This window comes from Syngnathus floridae, chromosome 13 (assembly GCF_059516105.1).
Source record: "Syngnathus floridae isolate MCC-2025c chromosome 13, RoL_Sflo_1.0, whole genome shotgun sequence".
In the NCBI taxonomy this organism is placed as follows: Eukaryota; Metazoa; Chordata; class Actinopteri; order Syngnathiformes; family Syngnathidae; genus Syngnathus; species Syngnathus floridae.
The window spans coordinates 3,082,885-3,109,085 of NC_142425.1; the positions used below are offsets into that span (position 1 = coordinate 3,082,885).

Sequence of the window (26,201 nt, forward strand, 5' to 3'; positions counted from 1 at the left end):
TCCGATGCTGCCCGCCAACTGGACACGAGCGTGTGCGCCAGTGTGTGTGACGGAACACACCTACAGACTAGAACATCATCAGCTGACGAAAACGCGAGCACGTATACAACTTCTTAGACGTGACAGATGTGATAATGATAATGAGACGTGGATTGCGTAGATCAGGGATGTCAAAGTCAAACACACCGAGGGCCAAAAAAACAAATTTGCTACAAGCCGAGGGCCGGACTGGTTCAATGTTTATTAAAATATATCGGAATGATTGCACATAGCCTATTGAACTAAGACCTAACACAGTGTACATTATTTAATGATTAAATGAATATGGCAATATTTTGTTATGGCTCTGTCAGTAACTTCAAGGGAAAATATTTTCAATAGCCAAACAGCAAAAAATTAAATTGTTTTAAAAACAAAATGTGTTTCTTAATATCAAGATAAATGCATAAATAAAAGTGCATGCATTATAAACTGAAAGTTTATTATTGTGCTGCTCTATGATCTACCGATCATTGCTTTCAAATCGTAAAATAAAAAATTAATCAAATCAGTTGTATTCTTTCTCATGGCTCTTATCTGCAATTTTCCCTTGGTCCATTCAACTGAAAAATAAATATAAATAAATAAAATTCAAAAATTTACGGCACACAGACAAAACAATACTTTCTTCAAAGAAAAATCACGTCTTGTAGAAACAAATGTAAAAATGTAACCGAATTAAAAAACGGTAAATACATTACTGCTCTGTGATGCTCACTTGTCTGAGGCTGAGCCTGATACTTAGAGGTGTCTCATCTTTTGTACAAGTTCATCAATGTTCGGGGTTAGGCTCTGAGGCTCAAAACCCGTTTTTGATCAACTCTCCTTCTGCAAAGGGCCGGGCTGATTTGGCGATCTCTTTTGCCACAATAAAGCTAGCCTTGGCAGCAGCCTCGCTTTGCGATTTAGCATACGTGAACATAGCCTGTCTGGACTTAAGGCCTCGTTTTAATTCTTCCACCTTCTGTAGCTTTTGTTCATATTCCATTTTCTTGTCTTTGTCTGTGTGTTTCTAAGACGTTCGATAGTGCCTTCTTAAATTTAATTCTTTCATTACAGCCACATTTTCTCCACACAGAAGACACACAGGTTTGCCTCTTACCTCCGTAAACATGTACTCTGCCTCCCACCTGGCCTGAAACCCCCTGTTCTTAGCGTCCACCTCACGTTTAGCCATTTTTGAGGAGGGGTATCAGAAAGTTGAACTCTGCTCTGACTACTGATGAATAATGAAGCCGCTTGTGCGATCTGCAGGGACATCGCGGGCTACCGTTGCATTGTGGGAAATGTAGTGTTGGTGCGTGCAAAAAACCAGCGGGCGGCTGTGGCCTGCGGGCCGGTTCTAATAGTAATTCAATATCATCCAGGGGGCCATAGATAATCAATTCGCGGGCCGGATCTGGCCCGCGGGCCGTAACTCTGACATATGTGGCGTAGATGCTGTTCTGTTGAGCATGTATTACGGAAACTTGTTGATTTGACCATCAAATATGCTTCGCAAGTAATGGATGCACTGATGTACTGTTTCTTTGTTTTTCTTTTCATTTTTTATTGATAGCATTCTGGTCGCCTAGGCCAAAGGGACCGTGTAAGAATTTTCCTGCTAATAACATCTGGCCAGCAGGTTTTTCGCTTACACAATAAGTTTGATCTGGGGTATTAAGGTAATGCCTCATCTTCACTGGAAGGTGTTGCTATCATTGTTTGTTGTTTGGGGTGGCATAATCATATGATAAATCAGGAGGGAGATGTTAGGGTTTTCAGGTTAGTTTGATCCTATGATTATGTTGGAATGTAACCTGTAATAATTAAACTCGCTTGTCCTGTCTTAACAAAAGTAGTAGAACAAAGTGCTAAGATCTTTTGAACTGATTGACTAGCTGCAGAGGAAGCAATCAAAGTTGTTTTGTTCACACAACATCGTGAAGGACCCCCTGCTGTGCTTTGATCAGCCAGGGGCTTCGGCCATTTGCCCACTCTCAACCCCCACTCTGTTTCTCTTAATAAATATCCCCTCGCAGGAACAAGGGTTCAGACTTCATTCTGGAGTGAGTGAACTCTCCACCTGCAGAGGTCAAAAAGGACTTACTTGTCTCCCGTGTGGTTCTTGCAAGATATTGTTTGAGTGAACAAATCTCTAACAAATAAGATCCTACACAAGGTCGTAAAACACCCCCTGATATGTTTTGACGAGAGCACAAGGGCTTCCTATTCAGCCTACTCTTCCCCCCACTCTGTTTCTCTTAATAAATATGTCCTTGCAGTTGGGAGAGTTTAGACCTCCATTCGAACATCGCTGCACGCACAGCGACGAATGGACTCTCCACCTGCAGGTGTCTAAAAGGACTTACTTGTCTCCCGTGTGGTTCCTGCAAAATAAATTGGAGTGAGCCAATCTTTAACAACGGACACTGCCAAAGTCGTCTAAAAATGTTCAGTACTTGACTGTATCTTATGTTTCGACTAATGCTAGACGCCAGTTTTCGATTACTACTGAACGTTCTGGACAGAGGGAAATAGTTTGCCTAACAAAGAAAAGATATGGTTGAAAGCATGATTAAACTAAGAATATGATGACGTAAGAAGGTACATGGAGTATCAAAAGAACAAACAAACAAAAACATGGTAAGTGGTGAGTACAAACTTTGCATAGTCAGGGAACATTAATAAATTGTCACAGCCAAAAGCTCACATAATTCCATACAAAATGACAAAATTGAAAGAATGATGAATGGATGAGGTGCGACGTTGTATGTGCAAGAATGGAGGAGAATGTTTACAGAAAGGTCATTTGGAGATAAAACCAGCAGAGGTGCCAGAGGGAGAACGCCAGGAGGAAAAGGTGATTGCCAAGGCCGAAAGATGGGATGGAAAACAACAGCCCCCGCACACAGTTATTTTAAAACCGAAGACGATTCGCTCGGAGGAGCCAACTTCCTGCCTTGCCTCCTCTGAGGATTGCATAATGCCGTAATCACACGGCTGCCTATGTTGACAGGCTATGCCGTTAGACTGAACTGCTCTCTGTCTTTATGTCGCTGTTTAAGTGTTCAAATAGTGTGGCTATATTAACTAATTTCCGTAGTTAAGCTGATGTATATAATATATAGTGTTTTTTGTCATCTGTACCAGTTTGTTCACTAAAGAGACGAGAGTTCTTCGTTACTGTTGACATAGTCATCTTAGGGCAGGATAACCGGTAAACTTGACATTTGTTACGGAGGAAGAATCACACACGTCTTCATCTTTGCTCAACTTGCCTCGAAAGAGAGCGAGTTTTATTCAGAACACGCCCACATAGAAAATCGGCAGGGACCCTGTGATTCCCAAAACAAACAGCAGGGAGAGACATAACACCACTATGAGAGCACAACAATTTCTCTAATGTTAATAGTTACAGATGTTTACTGTGATCTTAATTCGTTGACATCACAGCCACACCGTAGAACTGGTGACAACACATATATATTTAGATTTTCAAAACAGATACATCAAATACAAAAGTAAAATATACATACCACTTTGGCCTGCCAGTGAACAACTGGATACTTTACTAAAAGGGGAGCAACAGCAATGTCTAAATATTCTTATTAATTTATACAAACATAGTTGCTCCATCAGAGCACAGACACAGCACACACAGCTTGGTAACTTTTCATAAGGCAGAGCTCATAAACGTCATGACACTGATACAAAACAATCAGTAGATAACAAGACATTCTTATTCTGATTTTCTTCCCTTCCGTATTCCTGCTTGCGGAGAGTATAAAACCTTCTGATCTGGAGTCTGAGGTTTTTGTTTTCATCTGCTTAAGTGCATTGTGTACTGACTGCCGTGAGACAACCCAAGATCTTGCAAATAAAGAACAAACTATTACTCCACATCTTTGTTTTCCTTGCTCAACGACGGACATCTTGAACAAAACGCAACATGAAAAACTGTTTTAACTTAATAGCTTCGCGATGACGCATCCAAGGTCGGCCGTTAACGGTTGCGCTGTTGCATCACGTCACCTTCCCGCTTCTTTCCCGGAAACAGGAAGTGCCCTCGAAGTCTAACTTACCCCCGGTTTCTATCGCAAGTTAATATCAACAAGACCACGCTACCAACTATATACAAATAACAAGATTCAAGATTCAAGATTCGAGATTCAAGAGTTTTTTATTCGCCATGTTTGAGCGTGCCAAACAAGGAATTTGACTTCGGTAAATCACAGCCTCTGTTCAACATTTAGGTGACTAACAACAACACTCAGCACATGTGAAGAACGAAAGATATTCTCAAACATCCCCAGATCTTAAACTCCCAAGAGGGCAAGGGAAAACTCAAAACTCCAGCTATGGGAAATGAGAAACCTTGAGAAAAGTCCACAGATGGGAGGGTCCCTCTTCTAGGATGACCAGGCTGCAATGGATGCAGAGAGGACACATAGTACAAACAGTGTAAACAAAAAAGGTGTGGAAAGCAGGATGTTATTGCACAGTAATGACTCTGAGACTCTAAGAGTGGTGTGAGTTCATCAGAGCGACAGCCTGGGGGAAGAAGCTGTCTCTGTGTCTGCTGGTTTTAGTGTACAGAGCTCTATAACGGCGTCCGGAGGGGAGTAGTTCAAACAGGCTGCAACCTGGGTGCGAAGGGTCTGTTGAGATGTTACTTGCACGTTTCCTGGTCCTGGTCAGGTACAAGTCTTGAATAGATGGGAGGTTGATTCCAATTATCTTTTCTGCAGTCCTTATTGTCCGTTGCAGTCTGTGCTTGTCTTGTTTGGAGGCCGATCCAAACCAGACAGTGATGGAGGTGCAGAGGACAGACTGGATGATGGCAGTGTAGAAGGTCTTCAGCAGCTCCCGCGGCAGGTTGAACTTCTTGAGCTGTCTCAGGAAGTACAGCCTCTGCTGGGCCTTCTTCCGGACAGAGTCTATGTGGCCGGTCCATTTCAGGTCCCGAGAGATTGTGGTTCCCAGGAACTTGAAGGTGTCTGATGAGAGAATAGTATTACTGCGGATAGTGAGGGGTGAAAGTGGTGAAGGGCCTCGCCTGAAGTCCACTGTCATCTCCACGGTCTTGAGCGGGTTCAGGTCCAGGTGGTTTTGGCTGCACCAGTGGACCAGCCGCTCCACCTCCTGTCTGTATGCAGTCTCATCACCGTTCTGGATCAGTCCGATGAGAGTGGTGTCGTCTGCATACTTCAGGAGCTTCACAGAAGAGTCACTTGCGGAGAAATTAGGAAGGAAATAACAAGGAACAAGAATAAATTCACACAAAATTAATTTGCACACCATGCAAAACTTGAAGCCTCGCCTGAGCCGCATCACCTCCGCCCAGCGGCGAAAGACACAACTGCTTTGACTTCGGCAGTTACAGTCGTCTGTCTGTAACGTCGTGTTTCTTAAGGAACTGTTTAATGCATGCCTGGTGATTTTCTAAATCACGGACACTGCCAAAGTCGTCTAAAAATGTTCAGTACTTGATTGTATCTTATGTTTTGACTAATGCTAGACACCAGTTTTTGATTACTACTGAACGTTCTGGACAGAGGGAAATATTTTGCCTAACAAAGAAAAGATATGGTTGAAAGCATGATTAAACTAAGAATATGATGATGTAAGCAAGTACATGGAGTATCAAAAGAACAAACAAACAAAACCATGGTAAGTGGTGAGTACAAACTTTGCATAGTCAGGGAACATTAATAAATTGATGATGTCACAGCCAAAAGCTCACATAATTCCATACAAAATGACAAAATTGAAAGAATGATGAATGGATGAGGTGCGACATTGTATGTGCAAGAATGGAGGACAATGTTTACAGGAAGGTCATTTGGAGATAAAACCAGCAGAGGTGCCGGAGGGAGAACGCCAGGAGGAAAAGGTGATCGCCAAGGCCGAAAGATGGGATGGAAAACAACAGCCCCCACACACATCGAATCGCCCATAATCAGCACCCAACCCCACGGAACCAGCTCTCAACGAAGCAGCACCCACTCCCATGGAATCAAACTCTACTGCGAACTTGCCCCACCCCAAAGACTCATCACCCATCAAACTCGGCCCACAATGTGCAACTGAATATAAGCTGACCAAAGAACCTTGAACGTGGCCTTTCTGAATGGAGACTTTCTGCTCTTGAGCATGGGCGCACGAAGGGCCCAGCGCCGTATTGTACTTTCCTGAAAACAGAGCTTTCTTAACAAGAATTGTGATTGAACTCAACCAACCTGTGTAGGTCTAATTTCTGCTTCAGTGTCTTCGCATTTTCCTAAATCTGAAGAAATCAAACGAGCACGCAGTGAGTAAATTGGATAACAAGTGATTGGCAATGGCTTTTGCCGTGAGGCGCACATTGCGCACTCCCTAAATTGTGGACAAAATCCAACACCGGTCTCGGGCTTCCAACAATACCCCTAAAATATTTTGTGCAGATGCCACTGAACTCGAGTTTGTAAATTGTTACAAATATCTAGGTTTATGGTTGGACTTGTCCCTCTCCTTCACTACCCACATAAAACACCTACAGTCAAAAGTCAAATCTCGTATTAGCTTCCTCTGTCGCAATAAGGCCTCCTTCACCCGTGCAGCTAGACACTCTCTTGTCAAAATGACCATCCTGCCCATTTTTGATTATGGCGACACCATCTTTTGCAGGGGTGTCCAAACTTTTTGCAAGGAGGGCCAGATTTGATTAAGTGAAGGGGCCCGGGGGCCAATACTTTTTTCAGACATTTTTTAACTACAGAAATTTCATGCAAATACATACTGTTATGAAACAAATTTCATTGTCCCAATTGTCTTTATTTTTTAAATGACAAAATAACCAAATATAAGCCACAGATGTGAACAACTTTAAAAACACAAATTCTGCCTTTCATTCATATCTGAAGAGTCAGATAACATTGAACAAACTGTATGGAATAATTTATTTTACAAGGGTTTAAAATTATTTTTGCCTCATGAACATTTTAAAGAGGATGTCAGAAAAATGTATATATATGTTATCATGCGTTCTCTAATGAGAGTATAATCACAATATTACTGCAATATATGCTTGCTGTTTTGCCTTGCTGTTTCTGATCTTGTGCAACAGAAGAGAAAGTCCGTGGCTGGGTCAAGGGACGGGTGACGGCTGTGTCAAGCAAGATACTTCTGATAACTCAGAGCATCCACCCAAAATAGACCGAAGATACGTCAACTGACCGTATCATGACCCTGCTGAGACTCCTAGAGAACATCACGTTCCTCTTTCCATCTGTCTGTGCTGAAGACAACTGTTGATTACTTAAACCATTATGCTAATATTGGCTTATCAGTATGTGACACCTTACTTCTTATTTCTTGATTACGAGACAAGCCCATGCCTTTTCTTCTCCTCCCTTAGGGGCTTATCGTCTCACACTGTGGGTAGGACAAATCCAAATAAAAAGCGCGAGAGTGCGACAGATATTTAGTGGAGTGAGATTGTTGTAAGACATCTGTACTGCACTCCTCGCAAGCATTGAATCCAAATTCTGTCTCATTTGTATTTGTCTGCTGATACTTTTCTCTTGTTCAGATATTCGGTGTGCGAATTGAACCTGACAGAGTAATGCAAAGTTGTCTGTTATTATTAAAACTTAAAACAAGTGAATTTTGCTCTTGTCATTTACAATATTTTTCAGAAAGTAATAGTTTGTGTCATGTCTCCAGGTTCATAACTTCAACAGTATTAACATGGCCACTTCGTAATATTTAATATTAAGTAATTTTTACTTTTGATTTACTTTTGACTCACAGCCCCACGTGATGAATCGCTGTTGTGATGCCAGTTCAGCTTGGAGCTGCTTCACTTTATCAGTGCGGTCACTCCCTGTTAGCTTGTCGTATGTGTTAGCATTTTTAGTCTGATGTTGTCTCTTTCGGTTGAAATCCTTAAACAAGGCTACAGTCTCTTTACGAATTAGACAAACACAACTGCCTTCATTTGCAGTGAAGAAGTATTGTAATTCCCATTTCTCTTGAAAGCGATGGCCCTCAATGTCAACTTTCCTCGTTTTCTTTGCAGTCGCCATGGCAGAAATGAGCGGAGAAGGCTTGTGCTGCCACCTTTTGGTAATAGGAGGAATTACAGTTTCAAGTTTCATGATTTATTTATTTTTTTCCAGTTTGACAGTGCAGGCGGGCCATTATAAGACCGAAGCTGTGGGCCGTATGAAATATTGTTGCTTCGCCGGTCTCCAAAAAAAAAAAACACTCGGTGGTCTGTGGCTGTTTCCAGGCAATGAACACTTCAGGGACACACGACTGATTGGGAAAATATTTTATTCAACCGATGTCAGAGTGAAGTCTTTCCAAAAAGTTGAGTGGCCCTGTTGGATTTTGTCCACAATTTAGGGAGTGCGCTATCTGCGCCTCACGGCAAAAGCCATTGCCAATCACCTGTTATCCAATTTACTCACTGCGTGCTCGTTTGATTTCTTCAGATTTAGGAAAATGCTAAGACACTGAAGCAGAAATTAGACTTACACAGGTTGGTTGAGTTCAATCAATATTGTTGTTCAGAAAGCTCTGTTTTCAGGAAAGTACAATACAGCACTGGGCCTTTCAAGAGCGGAAAGTCTCCATTCAGAAAAGGCAACATTCCAGGTTCTTTGGTCAGATTATATTTATTTGCACATGCCAGTGTGGGCCGAGTTTGATGGGTGATGAGTCAAGGGGTGTGGCAAGTTCGCAGGCGATTCTGATTCCATAGGAGTGGTGCTGGTTATGGGCGATTCGGTGTGTGTGGGGGCTGTTGTCTTCCATCCCGTCTTTCGGCCTTGGCGATCATCTTTGGCCGAGTCCTTGGCTGGCTCCCTCTGGCACCTGCTGGTTTTTATCTCCAAGTGACCTTCCTGTAAACATTCTCCTCCATTCTTGCACACACACTGTCTCACCTCATTCTTTCATCATTCTTTCAATTTTGTCATTTTGTACGAAATTATGTGAGCTTTTGGCTGTGACATCATTAATCTATTACTGTTCCCTAACTATGCAAAGTTTGTTCTTTTGATACTCCATGTCTTTGCTTACGTAATTATATTCTTAGTTTAATCATGCTTCCAACCGTATCTTTTCTTTGTTAGGCAAAATATTTCCCACTGTGCAGAGCGTTCAGTAGTAATTGAAAAGCTGGCGTCTCGCATTAGGCGACATATGACATTTAATCAAAACACAAGATATAACCAAGTACTGAACGGTCAACACGACTCTGGCCGTGTCCATGATTTAGAGAAAAAACATCAGGCATGCATTACACAGTTCCTTAAGGGTCATTAAGCTATTTAGGCAATATATCAAAAGTCATTTGTTATTTCAAAGTGCTCAGAAATATATATCAGATCATAAAGTTATAAAAACCTTTCTCATTACCACTTATCAAAAATGTCTAGTTATGTCTTCTTTATTGATTTGGTGTGTAGGTATAATTATATGCTTAAAATGTTTCTTTTATTTATTTAATATGTGAATATACTTGTCTGCTTATGTACTTTTTTCAATGAGGTTTGAGCATATCTGTTTTTGTAGCTAGGCAGGACTTTTTGTATTTTGACCCCATTCCTTCACTGCCCCAAAGCATGGATGTTAGAAAAAGCCCCAGCAGCCGCAGCTGCCGTAGTAGACCCCCAGCTTCAACCCCCTGCCCCTGTCAGGCCCGTATCTTTTATACCTGACAAGGAGCTCATGTCATTCTTTGTGTACCAGCTGTGGTTTTCAGTCTACTAGTTGTTTTCTTCAGCCCTAAAAAAAGGAGATCTTGACCGACGCGGTCTTTGATGGACAACAACAGCTACGTTCCCTATTCTAGGTTCATACACATTACTGAAACTAAAGTCTCTCTGCACAGCAAAGATAGTTTGATAGTCTTACTGCTACTAGTGGATCATCTAATGCAACATACAGATACGAATAAAGTTCAAAATTCACTTCATGCGCACTTCTCCACTCACCACTGTGATTTGTATAAATTAATTGATTGGACATTGCTCCACACCCGACGACTTCACCATTGGTTTCACCTTATTTACAAATCCATACTTGGGATGTCACCTCCCTATCTCTCCTCCCTCCTGCACCGTCATCATTGTTCCCTCAATCTAAGGTTCAGTAATCTTATTAAATTCACCATGCCGAAAGTACGTACATTTTCGGTCGAAACTCCTTTCATTTCTCTGCAGCTTATGATTGGAATACTATGCAAAATACCCTTAAATTCACTGTCATAGCATCATTTACAGTCTTTAAACAAAAATTGCAACAAGTTTTAACCGACTCTTGCAGCTGTTAGTTTAAATATGTTGTTATATTGTATAGTTTTATTGTTCCTAGTTGTTCTTTATTTTTTATTGTGTATTTATATAACCTTGTTTTATGTATTTATTCATTCATTTATTCATTTATTTATTTATTTATTTATTTATTTATTTATTTATTTATTTCTATTTTTTATTTTTTTATTAGCACCCCATCCCCCACCCCCCTCAAAGTGCCATTGTTCTTTGGGTCAGGCCGTAGTTGTAAATAAGAACTTGTTCTTAATTGTTTGCCTGGGTAAATAAAGGTTAAATAAAAAAATTTAAAAAATGCTTCAACGGCAGAACGCGAATGAACTTAAAGACATCAAATAAGAATAATCCTTTCTAAAAATTAAAATTGACTGACGCAAACGTGAGTTATTCATGTTTTGAAAACAACAGTGGTGACGCTAACGCCGTACGACGCCGTACGGCATCGGTTTTTCGCATTCCAAACAGGGCGTGCGCGCTCCCGCGGCAGGGGGAACATAATCTCACGGGGGAACCAAATCGAGCTCAACACCTGGATCCTTCATGCGCCTACCTGTAGAACAAGAGATCTCCAGTTCAAATTTACAATGAACAACTGAGGAGCAGTCGTCCATTTATTTCGTTTTATAGTTTTTTTTTTTTTCCGTTTTTACATTTCGTTTTACAATGGAGAATTACATATCCAAAGGATATTCTACTATGGATTTAAGGTCGAGCAGGAGGTCATCAGTAAAGGAAGAGCAACTCCGGAGTTAAAAGGTTTGATTCGGACAACGGGACTTCGGAGCATGTCTTATCAAACGGAGTGGTACGCACGATCGAAAACAAATTTGTGATTCCATGTGCTTTATTCAGTGTTTTTATGTGTGAAGACTGCTGATATATTTTAATTAAAATAGTTAAAATTAAATAATTAATAAGCCACTCGAGAGCAGCGTTCCCCAACCTTTTTTGTGTCACGGTTAAGTGCCGGACAAATTTTACCGGGGGGTGACGTCAGTGCCTCTTCAGTCATGAACCTCACTGCACGTCACTGGTTCTATGTGCCCTTTCTGCATCCACTGCAGCCTGGTCATTCTGGAAGGGGATCCCATCTCTGGTCTCTTCTCAAGGTTTCTCATTTTTCCCGAGGTAGGGTTTTTTTTTTTTTTTTAGTTTTTCCTTGCCCTCCTGGGAGTTTAAGATCAGGGGATGTTCTAGAATAATTGTCAATTTTTTGTACATGTGAAGCCCTTTGAGAGTTGCCTGTGATTTTGGGGTATACGTACAAATAAACTTGATTTGACACTGGACTCTTATTTTGGTGGGCCTAACCGGACGCGGGCCCTTCTGCATCCGGAAGCTAAGGCCAAATTCAAGGCTGAGCATTTTATTTGCATCCCTGAGAGAAAAGTCCAGACGCCCAAGAGAAACGCCGCCAGAATGTCTCCAAAGAAAATCTAGCCCAGGTACGTTTTGCTTTTGGCGCGCCAACTCAAACTCGTCTTCGTCACTTTGCTCCTGCTCTTCCACTTACGCCTTCCTGTAAAAAGAAAATTTGGTATTAATTTTTACTTACCGGCTGGTAACATCCGTCAGAAAACGAACAATGATAAAAGTAAAAGCAACGTTTGCAAGATTGACAGCAAGGCGGCTTTCATGGAAGACGACATAAATCGTATATTTACCGGTGAGAGGATGAATTCTGAGGAAAGATAAAAAATACACCATTATGAAAGGGGCTCTGCAAGCTGTGGAGAAAATAGCATGCATGACACGTTGGTGGACGATTATTTTCTCCAAATCTGCGTAGGGAGCGGCTAACTATAGATACATTTGTAATACCAAATTTGAACGTAGAATGTTTCAGCCCAACAACAGCGACATGTCGTACTTGAAAAATTTAATTCATTAAAAGGCCAAACGCTGCTTCGTTGTCTTCCTTTTTTATGCATTGCATTTGTTTGCGCAACATTTGCCATCCATGTGAGTGAGCTGGAAGAAAATCTGCTTCCAGTATGTCGTTTTTGTGGTTGCGTCCTCTAGTGCTGCTGACTCTTTCGAAAAAGTGCAAGTCAGCATCACATCCTCTTTCTGGCGCGTAGGGTCCTGTGTTTGAAGGACTTTGTGGACCTGGCTAGAGAAGGCTGATCCAGTCATAGCCTGTCTTTGAATTTTAAATCTTTTTCTCTTCTGGAATTTCCAGTAATCCATCCATCCATCCATTTTCCGAACCGCTTAGTCCCTACGGGGGTCGCGGGCGTGCTGGAGCCTATCCCAGTCGTCATCGGGCAGTAGGCGGGGGACACCCTGAACTGGTTGCCAGCCAATCGCAGGGCACACAGAGACAGACAACCAATCGCACTCACACTCACACCTAGGGACAATTTTGGAGTCCTCAATCAGCCTACCAAGCACGTTTTTGGAATGTGGGAGGAAACCGGAGTGCCCGGAGAAAACCCACGCGGGCCCGGGGAGAACATGCAAACTCCACACAGGGAGGGCCGGAGGTGGAATCGAACCCGCACCCTCCTAACTGTGAGGCGGACGTGCTACCCAGTGCGGACTTTGTGGTCCTGGCTAGAGAAGGCTGATCCAGTCATAGCCTGTCTTTGAATTTTAAATCTTTCTCGTCTGGAATTTCCAGTAATCGATTACTTTTTTATTTGTATGTAATTACAGCTCAGTGGCCTAGTAGTAGAGTGTCCGCCCTCAGACTGGAAGGTTGTGGGTTCAAACCCCGGCCGGGTCATACCAAAGACTATAAAAATGGGACCCATTGCCTCCCTGCTTGGCACTGAGCATTTAAGGGTCAGAACTGGGGGGTTAGATCACCAAATGATTCCCGAGCGCAGCACCGCTGCTGCTCACTGCTCCCCTCTCCCAGGGGATGGATCAAAATCACATGGGGATGGGTTAAATGCAGAGGACAAATTTCACCACACCCAGATGTGTGTGTGACGATGATCATTGGGACTTTAACTTTAATTGATGATGATGATGAATCGTGTGGTCATTTTTCACACAAAGACATTTTGGCGGCAGGCGGGAAGATGAACGAATTTGCTGTCCTCTACACGGGCTGCAAGATGCCCCTCATTTGACTGGGCACCTGGAAGAGCTCGCCGGGACAGGTGAGGCACCGAACCCCGCGAAACCTTTGACAATGTCCGGGCTGCGCTTGTGGATCGGGGCCTCAATTGGGGTGCGTTTGTGTTTGCTAGGTGAAAGAGGTGGTCAAGTGCGCCCTGGAGGCAGGCTACCTCCACATTGACTGCGCTGCCGTCTACGGCAACGAGGCCGAGATTGGACAAGCGTTCGCCGAGAGCTTTGCGCAGCCCCACGTGAGACGCGCACGCGTGACGGCTCACATGTATGCGTATGCGTATGGGTGCAAAGGTACCGAGTCGGCGTTTGTCCCATTTGTCAGGGCGTGCGGCGGGAGGACGTTTTTGTCACGTCCAAATTGTGGAACACGTGCCACCACCCCGAGGACGTGGAGCCCGCCCTTCAGCGAACGCTGCATGACCTTCAACTTGACTACTTGGACCTCTACCTCATCCACTGGCCCATGGCCTTCCGGTGCGAGGAGGCGTTCCCCAAGGTGGGAAGTGGCTCGCTGCTGTACGACGTGGTGGACTACCGAGCCACTTGGGGTGCCATGGAGCAGCTGCTCCGCAAAGGCCTGCTGCGACACATCGGCCTGTCCAACTTCAACAAGCGACAGCTGGACCACATGCTGGCCGCCGCCCACGTCACACCTGCCGTTGTGCAGGTCCCAAAAGAAAAGAATATGGAGACATGTTTGGATTGGCAAGCACTTGACAATGGCTCTTTGAAGAGCGACATCTGACACAAGAACGAGGAAAGACCTAAGTGGTTTGACTCTGCGCTTGCGTGGCCATGCACGCAGGTGGAGAGCCACCCGTACCTGGCGCAGACGGAGCTGCTGGCGCACTGCCAGTCGCTGGGCGTGGTAATAACGGCCTACAGCCCGCTGGGTTCCCCCAACCGTGCCTGGAAGCGCCCCAACGAGCTCACGCTCATGGACGAGCCGGTCCTGGCTACCCTGGCTGCAAAGTACTGCAAGTCGCCCGCTCAGATCCTGCTCAGGTCAGCCCTGACCGCTTGCTAAACAACACAAAGACGAATTGGCTGATGCTAAATGCGCTTCTCCTGTGCGCAGGTGGCAGACGCAACGAGGCGTCGTGGCCGTTCCCAAGAGCGTCACGCCCTCACGCATACGACATAACTTGCAAGTACGTGTGCAGGCAATAGTTGAAAAATCATCTTGAAAGAGGATGCATAGAAAAAACATGTTACATAAAGGGACAAAAAATGTGAAAATGTACACGAGACTAATGTTAGAACTCATATGATTGAAACGAGTAAATAGAAATCCACAAATCTGAGGAATAAAAAGGCCAAAAGATAAAAATACACATTTGAAAGAAAAAAATACATGCAAACATTGTATTCATACTTAATATATATGTGTGCAGATATTGGATGAAAAATGTCCAAACATTCAGGTGTGTGCGCATTTGAATCCTGGTGAAGATGGCAATTTCTGCTATATTTCGTTTTGGAGGTATTTTACTTCATCTTGTCAGAGGGGGAGATGACCAGCCTGGTGGCGCTCAAGAAAAACTGGCGTTACATCCTTCCCGTCATTGAAGTAAGTCGAGCGCGCCGCTTGGACACTTTGGGGGATTCTGAAATGTCTCCTTTCCGTTTCATGCTTGATGGCAATCGCCAAAGCGCATCTTGGCCATCAGGTGGCGCCGCCAACATTTGCTGCTACAACCAAGTCAACAACCATGTTGATAAAACTTTGATGCCACGTTGGTGTTGTTCAGTTGGACGGGAAGCTGGTCCCCCGGGACACAGGGCATCCCCATTACCCTTTCAGCGACCCCTACTGACAGCATGAGGCACGTGCTTTCATCGAGTTGCGCCCCAAATAAGACTTTTTTTTTTTTTTTTTGAATAAACAGGTAAACAAATTCCGTGTCTGAGTCCTTGGCTAAATGTTTGATTTTGGTAATGAATCGATTTTCCTTTTGGAAGCCGCTATCAGTCCATAAAATCTTCAATCGATCTGTAAGCCACATAAAACGTCTGGTTGTAAAACCCATGTGCCATTTAGAAGCAATAGCTCGCTCCGCCTATTATAAATCAAGATCATTGAGAAAGCATGTTTTTAATCAAAAGCAATGACGCCAAACACCATGGCTGCAAAATATTGCGCCAGTAACACTAAAGGTATCATGGCAGTGTCCCGGTCGGGAAGGGAAAGAGAAGACGATCTTCCGCTCGGAAATTGGACGTCCACAACGAGCAGTCACGTGAGTGCCTCGCTCACTCTGGCCGCCTTTGTTTGACCGATGAGCTGCGTGAGCAAATTTTAGATTAGATGTGAGAATATGAGGATGAGAGTTTGTGACATAGTGAGTGTGTCCAAGAGCGAAAGATGGTATGGGAGTGAAAGAAAGCTGAGTATGGATGAGTGAAGTTTAGAGCGGACATGGGCAAACTACGGCCCGCGGGCCACATCCGGCCCTCAGGGCCGTTTAATCCAGCCAGGCAAACCTGAATAAAATGCATTATTAAACATTTTCCCTGCAATTACTATGTTTCCCCAATAGATGGGGAAGCGCCCGCTCGTGCATTTACTCTATTAACGGACCAACACCTTGACTCTATCCTAAGAATTACCACAACAAATTTTACTCCAGACCATGATGCACTAGCAAAAAAGAGAGACCATCAATTCTACAGATTTCTTTATTAATTTATTTAGATGTATGTATTCTTTCACTGATTCTTCAAGATGATTCATTTGGTCAGAATGTTTGATGTGATTTCGCCTCATTAGATAAACATATTTCATAAATCTGACCTGCAGGCGCTGAAGTGATGGAAACTATTATTCATAATAACAGTGTCGTATTTAATGACAATCACTGATAGTAGTTTTGGGGTGAAATGTTTTTTTAATGCTGTTAATAAATGCATTTGTTTTCAAAAAGCTTTTTTTTATTATCCATGATTTACTACCTACTAAAAGTAAAAACCCCTCCGTGAGTCGTCACTTTACCGTGGTTGAGGTGTTTGAGTGTCCCAATGATCCTAGGAGCCATGTTGTTTGGGGCTTCATGCCCCTGGTAGGGTCACCCATGGCAAAAGGGTCCTAGGTGAGGGGCCAGACAAAGCACAGCTCAAAAAAACCCTTATGACGAAAAAGACTCAGATTTCCCTCGCCCGGACGCGGGTCACCGGGGCCCCCTTCTGGAGCTAGGCCTGGAGGTGGGGCTCAAAGGCGAGCGTCTGGTGGCCGGGCCCGAAAAGGAAACGTGGGTCCCCCTTTCCATGGGCTCACCACCTGTGGAAGGGGCCAAAGGGGTCGGGTGCATTGTGAGCTGGGCGGCGGCCAAAGGCAGGGACCTTGGCGGTCCGATCCCCGGCTGCAGAAGCTGGCTCTTGGGACATGGAATGTCACCTCTCTGGCTGGAAAGGAGCCGAGCTGGTGTGCGAGGCACAAAAGTTCCGACTAGATATAATCAGACTTGGCTCAACACACAGTTTGGGTTCCGGTACAGGCCCTCTCGAGAGGGGCTGGACTCACTTCTACTCTGGAGTTGCCCACGGTGAGAGGCGTCGAGCAGGTGTGGGTATACTTATTGCCCCCCAGCTGGGCGCCTGCACATTGGGGTTCACCGCCTCCCTCCGCCTTCGGGTGGGGGGACGGGTCCTGACTGTTGTTTGTGTCTATGCACCAAAAGGCAGCTCAGAGTACCCACCCTTCTTGGAGTCCTTAGAGTAAGTGCTGGAGAACGCTCCTTCTGGGGACTCCATTGTTCTACTGGGTGACTTCAATGCTCACGTGGGCAGTAACAGTGAGACCTGGAAGGGCGTGATTGGGAGGAACAGCCCCCCTGATCTGAACCCGAGCGGTGTTCTATTATTGGAATTCGACATGGATTCTCATAATGTTCGAGCATAAGGGTGTCCATGTGTGCACTTGGCACCAGGACACCCTAGGCCGCAGTTCGATGATCGACTTTGTAGTTGTGTCATCGGATTTGCAGCCGCATGTTCTGGACACTCGGGTGAAGAGAGGGGCGGACCTGTCAACTGATCACCACCTGGTGGTGGGTTGGCTCCGATGATTGGGGAAGATGCTTGTCCGACCTGGCAGACCCAAACACTCTGAGTGTCTGCTGGGAACGCCTGGCAGAATCCCCTGTCAGGAAGACCTTCAACTCCCACCTCTGGCAGAGCTTTTCCCACATCCCGGGGTAGGCGGGGGACATTGAGTCCGAGTGGACCATCTTCCGCACCTCCATTGTTGAGGCAGCCGACCGGAGCTGTGGCCGTAAGGTCGTTGCTGCCTGTTGTGGCGGCAATCCCCGAACCCGCTGGTGGACGCCGGCAGTAAGGGATGCCGTCAAGCTGAAGATGGAGTCCTATCGGGCCGTTTTGGCCTGCGGGACTCCGGAGGCAGCTGACAAGTACCGTATGGCCAAGCGGAACACGGCTTCGGCGGTTGCTGAGGCAAAAACCCGGGCGTGGGAGGAGTTTGGCGAGGCCATGGAGAATGACTTCCAGACAGCTTCGAGGAAATTCTGGTCTACCATCCAGCGTCTTAGGAGGGGGAAGCAGTGAACCGTCAACACTGTTTACAGTGGAGATGGCATGCTGCTGACCTCGATTTGGGACGTCGTGAGTCGGTGGGGAGAATACTTCGAAGACCTCCTCAATTCCACCGACACGCCTTCTATTGTGGAAGCAGGGCCTGGAGACTCTGAGGAGGACTCTCCTATCTCTGGGGTCGAGGTCACTGAGTAGTAGTTAAAAAACTCCTCGGTGGCAAGGGTGGATGAGATCCGCCCGGAGTTCTTAAAGGCTCTGATTGTTGTGGGGCTCTCATGGCTGACACGCCTCTACAACACTGCGTGGATATCGGGGATGGTGCCTCTGGATTTGCAGACTGGGGTGGTGGTCCCCCTTTTTAAGAAGGGGGACCGGAGGGTGTGTTCCAATTACAGGGGAATCACTCCTCAGCCTCCCTGGTAAGGTCTATTCAGGGGTGCATGAGAGGAGGATCCGTCGGGAGGTCAAACTTCGGATTCAGGAGGAGCAGTGTGGCTTTCGTCGTGGCCGTGGAACAGTGGACCAGCTCTACAACTTCGGCAGGATCTTCGAGGGGGCATGGGAGTTCGCCCAACCAGTCCACATGTGTTTTGTGGACTTGGAGAAGGCGTTCGACCGTGTCCCTCGGGAGGTTCTGTGGAGGGTGCGTCGGTAGTACGGGGTGCCGAGCCAACTGATAAGGGCGGTTCAGTCCCTGTATCACCGATGCCAGAGTTTGGTCCGCATTTCCAGCAGTAAGTCAGATTCGTTCCCAGTGAGAGTTGGACTCCGCCAAGGCTGCCCTTTGTCACCGATTCTGTTCATAATTTTTATGGACAGAATTTCTAGGCGCAGCCGAGGCGTCGAGGGTGTCCGGTTTGGGCATTGCGTCTCTGCTTTTTGCAGACGACGTGGTGCTGTTGGCTTCTTCAAGCCGTGATCTCCAGCTCTCACTGGAGCGGTTCGCAGCTGAGTGTGAAGCGGTCGGGATGAAGGACAGCACCTCCAAATCCGAGTCCATGGTCCTCGGTCGAAAAAGGGTGGAATGCCCTCTCCGGATCGGGGATGTGATCATGCCCCAAGTGGAGGAGTTCAAGTATCTTGGGGTCTTGTTCACGAGTGAGGGGAGGATGGAGCGCGAGATCAACAGGCTGATCAGGGCAGCGTCGGCAGTAATACGGACTCTGTACATGGTAAAGAGAAAGCTGAGCCAAAACGCAAAGCTCTCAATTTACTGGTCGATTTACGCTCCTACCCTCACCTATGGACACGAGCTATGGGTCATGACCGAAAGAACGAGATCCCGGATACAAGCGGCCGAAATGAGTTTCTTCCGCAGGATGTCCGGGCTCTCCCTTAGAGATAGGGTGAGAAGCTCGGTCATCCGGGAGAGACTCAGAGTTGAGTTGCTGCTCCCCCACGTTGAGAGGAGCCAGATGAGGGCATCTCATCAGGATGCCTCCTGGACGCCTCCCTGGGGAGGTGTTCCGGGCATGTCCTACTGGTAGGGGACCCCGTGGACGACCCAGGACGCGCTGGAGAGACTATGTCTCTCAGCTGGCCTGGGAACGTCTTGGGATCCCCCGGGATGAGCTGGATGAAGTGGCTGGGGAGAGGGAAGTCTGGGAGTCCCTCCTAAAGCTGCTGCCCCCACGACCAGTACTCGGATAAGTGGAAGAAGATGGATGGATGGATGGATGGATGGATGGATGGATGGATGGATGGATGGATGGATGGATGGATGGATGGATGGATGGATGGATGGATGGATGGATGGATGGATGGATGGATGGATGGATGGATGGATGGATGGATAAAAGTAAAAACCCTAACCGCCCGGTCAAAATTTAGAATCCAATTCAGCCCGCGAGTCAAAAGGTTTGCCCACCCCTGTTTTAGAGAGTGACTGAGATTGTATACGGTGTGTGTGAAAGGGACAATGAGTGTGAAGGTGTGTGAGCAAGTAAGATTGTGTGCTGCGGGAAGCCGGGTGTGTGTGCATGTGCGCCACAGCGTGTGCCTCACCTCCATGGTTTGGTGCAGCGTGGCGTAGGCGTAGGTGGGCGGGCCCAGGCTGGCAATGACGTCGTCACGTTTCCTGCGGCTACTTCTCGCCAAGCGACGTGTGACGGCCAACCGCTGCCGCAGCAGGTCGTTCAGCGCCAAGGAGGGCGCGTGTGGCGCCGACCAGACGTCGGTGTCGGTCTGCGCCGCCGTGTCTTTAAAACGCTCGCCGGGCGATGGTGAGGAGGAAGGGAGGGACTCGTGGCCAAAAGATCCGGCGTGTGACGCGGGAGTGCCGGACGCCGACAAGATCGTCCGGGACGGACAGGTCGTGTCCCAGTCTTTCGTACTGGCCTTGGATGAATAATGCTTGCGCGTCGCTGCCGACCCGACAGCTTCCGATACCTCATCATTGTGGTGCTCCGACACCTGAGTGAGAGAGGAAGTGTGCTTGTGTCATTGAGGTTCACTGCCAGACGCTGGCTGAGACAAGTGTGTTCCAAACGTAAGTGCTCAAATGTGAGCGAGGGATTTCGTGTGTGACTTGTTGAGAACACAGAGGGATGAACGAGTGAGCACGCACAGGCATGCTTGCGTGTGCGCACACGACACGTCCGCTGCTGCCTTGGTGACCCGTTTCTGTCCGTTTGGTGCTTTCGAAGTCACTTTCGTAGTCGACCATTTGGAGTGAGTCTCCGTTATCTCGCTCGTCTGGCACCTGTGCACAAGTGAACACACGTGACGAGGTTGCAACACGGTGGCGGTGCCGAACCTATTTAGGGTCCTTCCTCGTCAGAACGTTTGCGAGATTGAAATGAACAAAAAACCTGCATTTGTCCTTCTGATGTGTTTCCAAAGTGGGCGGAGCCAACATTTTCCAAGGTCTTCATGTCCACATCAAGGTCCGCTGCGAGAAAACATTCCGACAAGTCTGCTTTGCTGCATATCAACGGTGTGCATGCATGAGCGCGTGGGCGCGCTGCTCACATTGCGAGGGAGCTCGGCTGGACTCGGCGGCAGCGTCACATCCGAGCAGGAAAAGTTCTTCCAGCGAGAGAGTCTCCTCCGGGGCTGACCCGGACAAATCAGAGGAGGGTGCCGGTGGCCCGGAGAAGCGGCACCCCGAGGGGACGAGGCGGACCTCAGCTCGGGGGCTCAAGGAGGGACCGTCTCTGCAGGGGAGGTGGCCTGGAGGGGAGGCCAACCTCAGACATTTTTGGCTGAGCATCTGGGAGGGGGAAAAAAAACAGTCATTTGCTGTTAATTTGGGTGGCTTGCAGAAAATCGCTCGAGGATAAAGACCCGCTCAAGTGCGCTATCCCACCGGATCCAGGGCCTCCTCTTCATCGCTGTCCATGCTTTGGCTCCACGACAACCGGGAGCTGTAACCTGCCTGAGGAGACCCGGTCATCGAGGGTGTCGTACCCCGACCGCTTCGCCGCGATGGGGGGGGCCCTGAGGCCGAGCCCGGGATCGGGGTAAGAGATTCCGCTTCTCGCTGACGGCTGAGGATGCGACCCTCTTTCTGAGCCAGCTTCTTCAGGGCGGATGCCTGCGAGGACGGCTGCCGTCTGAGCAACAGGAAGGACAAAGAGGGGAACGTTAAAATCGGACAAAAATCCAAGCAAAACACAAAAAGTCTGAAAAAGAGTAGGAGGAAAGATTTAAAACACACTTGTCCTCATGCGGGATCGGAGGTGGTGGCTTCTTCAGGAAGCGTCCTCCTCCGGCTTTGGACGGTGAGTGAGACGCGGCAGCGGCACCTCGTCCTTCCCGAGACGAGTTGAGCAGGGACACGTCCCACGACACGTCGCTGCCGCTTGGGGAAGACACTCGGCTTTTGGTGTCCTGCCGATGAGATCGCGACGCACGCTTGATTTGAGAATAAATTCAAAGCCCAATAGAAAGCGGAGGGATTCGAGGTCAAATCATCTTCAATCACGCCTCAATGAGGAGATTGCAAAACCTCTCACGCAAACATTTCAAACCCTCATTTGAAAGTCTAGTACTAGTTTGAAACCCTCATGTCTAAATAACTTGGGGCTCCAACCTTTGTTTGAGACGCTAATCCGCAAATTAAATCCTGATTTGAAAGCCTAACTTTTTAAAATTGGGCTTCAAAACCTGAAATTGAAATCCTAAACTTATATTACAAGCTAATGTCAAACCTTAACGCTGACCTTTAACACTATGCCTTGTTTCTAACCGCAACCTTGCATTGCAAATGTAACGCGCTGCCCCAGTTTGAAACCTTCACCTTGCCTTAAGCCTATCTTGAGCCAAGACCTGGATGGCGATTGACGCGCGTACTGACCGCATCGGCTGCTCGGTTGTGGCTGTGCTGGGTTTTGTTGCTCTTGGCGGCCAGCAGCGCCCGAGCCCGCTTGAGAGCGTCACTTGTGCCGCCTCGCCGCCACATCTCGGTCCGCCCGCGGCTGAGCGGAGGCTAACTGCTTGATCTTGTCACTTATTGTGAAGAGCCTGCCATCGAACATAGAGGAGCACGCTAAACGCGTCGGTCGTTTATCCTTTTCACAGCCACCGTGAGACACTTTAAATCGTTTTCTTAGTAAATGAAAAGATCGAGAGTGTTCGCGTCCTTCGTCGCCATGGAGGTTTTCTTCTTCGTCTCCAACAAGACGCGTTGCTGTTTTTTGTCGGTTCTGTTTACACTTTATCGTCACCGTCTGATCGGGAGGGCAAATTGCACGATGGCTCATCGGAAAAAATACTTTGAAAAAGTTGAAACCATTTGGTACCTCTGCTTTGAAACCCCCGTCTGTATCCTTCAACTCTGGATTTAAAATGACACTATAACACTCGATTGAAACGCTTATTTAAAACCCTAACCATATTTTCAAACCCTAATTATGATCACTACATTTAAAACTTTCCCTGTCTTGAAAGCAATTTGCGCGGTCTTGGGCGTCAATGTGGCGCGCGTGGCTTTTGAATGAATAAATACATGCTGTCATGACATGTTGCTGCTATTCTAATCCTGCGTAATCCCGGCCCGATCAAAACGGGGCCGGGAAATATTGGCAAAAAAAGCGGGATTAGCAAACAGGGGTATGCGTGCAATCGAAAATAAATAAATTATACAATACAGGCCATTTACATCTTTAATCATACAGTGCTTTTACAACAGCTGTTGCCCCAACAAAGCACTTCACAGAACATAGAACATGCAGAAATCCACAACGCCCGTGTAGTTTGTCACACATACTGTCTGTAGGCGTAACATTCATGAGCACACGGACATGTATCAAGATAAATCAATCCGCCTCCTCTCGGGGGAAAAGGCCTCATTCATTATACAGTAATTCCTCGCTACAATGCGGTTCGTGTATCGCGGTTTCACTACATCGCGGATTTTTTCCAAATTAATAAAATATTTAAAAGGCAAAATAAAACTTCAAAATTGAGGAATTATGGCACGAAACTTGCCCACACGCCAGCAGAAGGCAAGGAGTGCCCACACAATTGCAGTGCGTACGCTTGTACCATAATATAAAAAAAATGTTATAATAATATGAGGTCTTAAAACATATCTACAGTGTTGAACCGTGTTATAGTAAAATGGTTATAGTAAAAGAGATCTAAAAACATTAACAGTATGTGTTAAGAATCCTCCATGTTCTTTATGTTATTCAGCCATGCTTTGATTTGAGAAGGGTGGTTTATTTTGAAGGCCGTTTTCAGGCGATACCACTTCCTGTTTTACGTCCGTGTACGTATGTCGGTTACAGTGGTACAAGAGTCATTGACAATGTAAGTGGGTCTCCTAACAAAAGAAATGAACGATCACGTGTCTAACCTTTTGGACAATGTAGTATTGCTCCAAATGTTCATTTACATTTCTTTAGATGTCCGTTTTCGCGTGTTAGCACCAGGGCTGTGGACTCGGACTCGGTCGGACTCGGTCATTTTTGCCGGACTCGGACTCGGTGCTGATTTTGACCGAGCCCACCGAGTCCGACAATGAAAAAAATACGTTCAATTTTATTTTCATCATGCTGCTGAGAATGCGCGTAGTAATACTGTCCACAGCCCTGCTTACGATCAATGCGGCCACGTTGAGTTGCACTTAGGCTAATGTTTACATTATGTACCAATGTCAAGGACGATTATGTCACCCAGCTTATATCATTATTTAGATTTTGATCTAAATTAGCCTTGAATAAAGACTAAGCAGTCACATGAATTAACAGAAAAAATGGACAGCCGGACTCGGACTCGGTGGTCAAGAGGCCGGACTCGGACTTGGTGCAAAAATCCGACCGAGTCCACAGCCCTGGTTAGCACGATCGCAAATTAGCATCTTTCCACTAACTCGTTATACATATAGACAGTAATCTGTATATACGTACATATACAGATTACAGTCAAACCTCGGTTTTCTACCACAATCCATTCTGGAAGGCGGTTCGAGAAGCGAATCGGTCGAATTCCAAATCTATTTTTCCCATTACTAATAATGGAAAAAAAATGTAATCCGTTCCAAGACAAAAAAAAAATGTGCCTTTTTTAAGCATTTTTTTCATTTGTGCATTTTTGTCCGATCGTGCAACTGCAGCGCACCGCCGAACGCGCAACCGTAGCGCGTCGCCGACCGCGCTGGTCGCATTATTGTGACAGAGCCGTCGCTGAAATTTAGAAAATATTTTTTAAGTCCTGATGTACTTTTCAAAATTTAAGTGGACCTAAGTGCGCAGGGAGCTTAATCTTTCCAAGATGGCGGCACGCTCAGATGCTGCAGCTCATGGCTCTCCCCTTCAGTGTTTGTTTTTGCGTTTTCTATGTGTCTATTTGTGGACTTTTTGTATTTTTGCTTTGGCGGCACACCACTACAGCCGACAGGACCTCGTAGACATCGGCTATCAACATAAGACCGCAGTCTCGAGGGAATTTCAATTCAGCAAAAAAACCCATCCCGGACGAACTAGCAAGACCGCCGGACTCTCCATGGATTGTTGTCGGGACTGGAAAGCGCCGCAGGCGGAGGAGGGAGAGGAAGCAGAAACGAGGCCGCAGGTCCGGCCTCCTGCTAAGGCTAAAGAACCAACTGCACAAGCCAACCCTCCCGAGCCTGTATCTCACCAACGTGAGATCCCTCACCCACAAGATGGAAGATCTGGAACTACAGCTTGCGGGAAATCGTTATGTTCGTGACTGCTGCGCCCTCATTATCACGGAGACCTGGCTGAATCTGAAGATCCCTGATGCTAGCGTGCAACTAGCAGGTCATTCGCTACACCGCTGGGATCGGACTGTGGACTCCCGCAAAAAAAAGAGGTGGGGGGCCCTTTTTTCTACAGAGAGAGGTAACAGTGGTGATCATCACCGCTGTGTACATCCCGCCAAATGCTAACGCTAGCGCGGCACTCTCTCTCCTGCTGAACAGCAGCGGGCCCACCCCGATGGTGTTCATATAATAGCAGGAGACTTTGATAGGAACAATCTGAAGACTGTACTCCCACAGTTTCACCAGCACGTTAAGTGCCCAACAAGAGGGGAAAGTACTTTGGACCACGTGTACTCCAACATCAAGCACGGGTACAGAGCCATGCCCCTCCCCCACCTCGGACAGTCAGACCATCTCTCCTTGCTACTCATCCCCACATACAATCCTCTCAGACGTAGATCCAGGGCCACCATAAGGACTTTAACAACTTGGCCTGGAAATGCACTCAGTCAACTCCAGGACTGCCTTCAAAACACGGACTGGGACCCATTTCACCACCAAGACCTGGCCATGTTCACGGAGTCAGTCCTGGACTAAATCAAATTCTGCATGGGAACCGTATGTGTGAACAAAACCATTCGGGTCTTTCCCTACCAGAAACCCTGGATGATCAGCCAGGTCCGCTCACTCCTCAGGGCCCATGACTCTGCCTTCAGGTCAGGCGACAGAGTCCTTTACAGCTCAACTCGGGCTGACCTGAAGAAAGGGATTAAAAAAGCCAAAGCAGAGTATATGAGGAAGATGGAGTCCCACCTCGCCAGCAACAGACCACGAGAGGTGTGGCAGGGCATCCAGACCATCACCAACTTAAGGGGCTGTGAGGTGACGTCAGACCCAAGTGAGTCGCTGGCAGAGGAGCTCAACTGCTTCTTTGCCCGCTTTGAATCACCACAGCCTCACTCACCTGCTGTAGCCTTCCCCCACCCCCATCCACACCAGATCCCAGCACCCCTCCAGTCACTGTAAAGAAGCAGGAGGTGAGGCGTGTGCTCCAGGCA

The 26,201-nt window shown here is 46.7% G+C and overlaps 2 protein-coding genes across 5 annotated transcripts; one reads left to right on the forward strand and one right to left on the reverse strand.

The window, feature by feature from the left end:
• Positions 1–11,030: 11,030 nt before the first annotated feature.
• Positions 11,031–22,722, reverse strand: LOC148388072 (uncharacterized). 4 transcript variants are annotated; one of them, XM_088393539.1, is made up of 8 exons: positions 22,273–22,717; positions 21,634–21,806; positions 21,283–21,529; positions 20,946–21,186; positions 20,786–20,865; positions 20,542–20,676; positions 19,980–20,387; positions 11,031–11,862 (listed from the first exon to the last, which is right to left on the reverse strand). In XM_088393539.1, exons 1-8 carry the CDS (start codon positions 22,375–22,377, stop codon positions 11,830–11,832), a joined length of 1,422 nt encoding a protein of 473 aa, XP_088249665.1. In that variant the 5' UTR covers positions 22,378–22,717; the 3' UTR covers positions 11,031–11,829. The 4 variants fall into 4 exon arrangements, with proteins under 4 accessions (XP_088249665.1, XP_088249664.1, XP_088249666.1 ...); XM_088393538.1 differs by lacking the exon at positions 11,031–11,862 and adding an exon at positions 15,504–15,711 and having other exon boundaries at positions 22,273–22,716; XM_088393537.1 differs by lacking the exon at positions 11,031–11,862 and having other exon boundaries at positions 15,747–20,387; positions 22,273–22,722.
• Positions 13,373–15,325, forward strand: akr1a1b (aldo-keto reductase family 1, member A1b (aldehyde reductase)). Its single transcript, XM_088393542.1, is given in 7 exon segments — positions 13,373–13,453; positions 13,544–13,663; positions 13,750–14,094; positions 14,233–14,432; positions 14,506–14,578; positions 14,911–15,102; positions 15,179–15,325. Coding segments are annotated over 7 exon segments (1,077 nt in total). The 3' UTR covers positions 15,245–15,325.
• Positions 22,723–26,201: the final 3,479 nt, after the last annotated feature.

What these genes read in the sequence shown, in the direction of transcription:
- LOC148388072 (XM_088393537.1), bottom strand. Translation starts at nt 22,377, where the DNA reads ATGTGGCGGCGAGGCGGCACAAGTGACGCTCTCAAGCGGGCTCGGGCG. An exon ending in CCGATCCCGCATGAGGACAA is followed by an intron (nt 21,530 to 21,633) that starts GTGTGTTTTAAA and finishes CCTGTTGCTCAG; the next exon opens with ACGGCAGCCGTCCTCGCAGG. An exon ending in CATCAGAAGGACAAATGCAG is followed by an intron (nt 20,677 to 20,785) that starts GTTTTTTGTTCA and finishes ACTTGTGCACAG; the next exon opens with GTGCCAGACGAGCGAGATAA.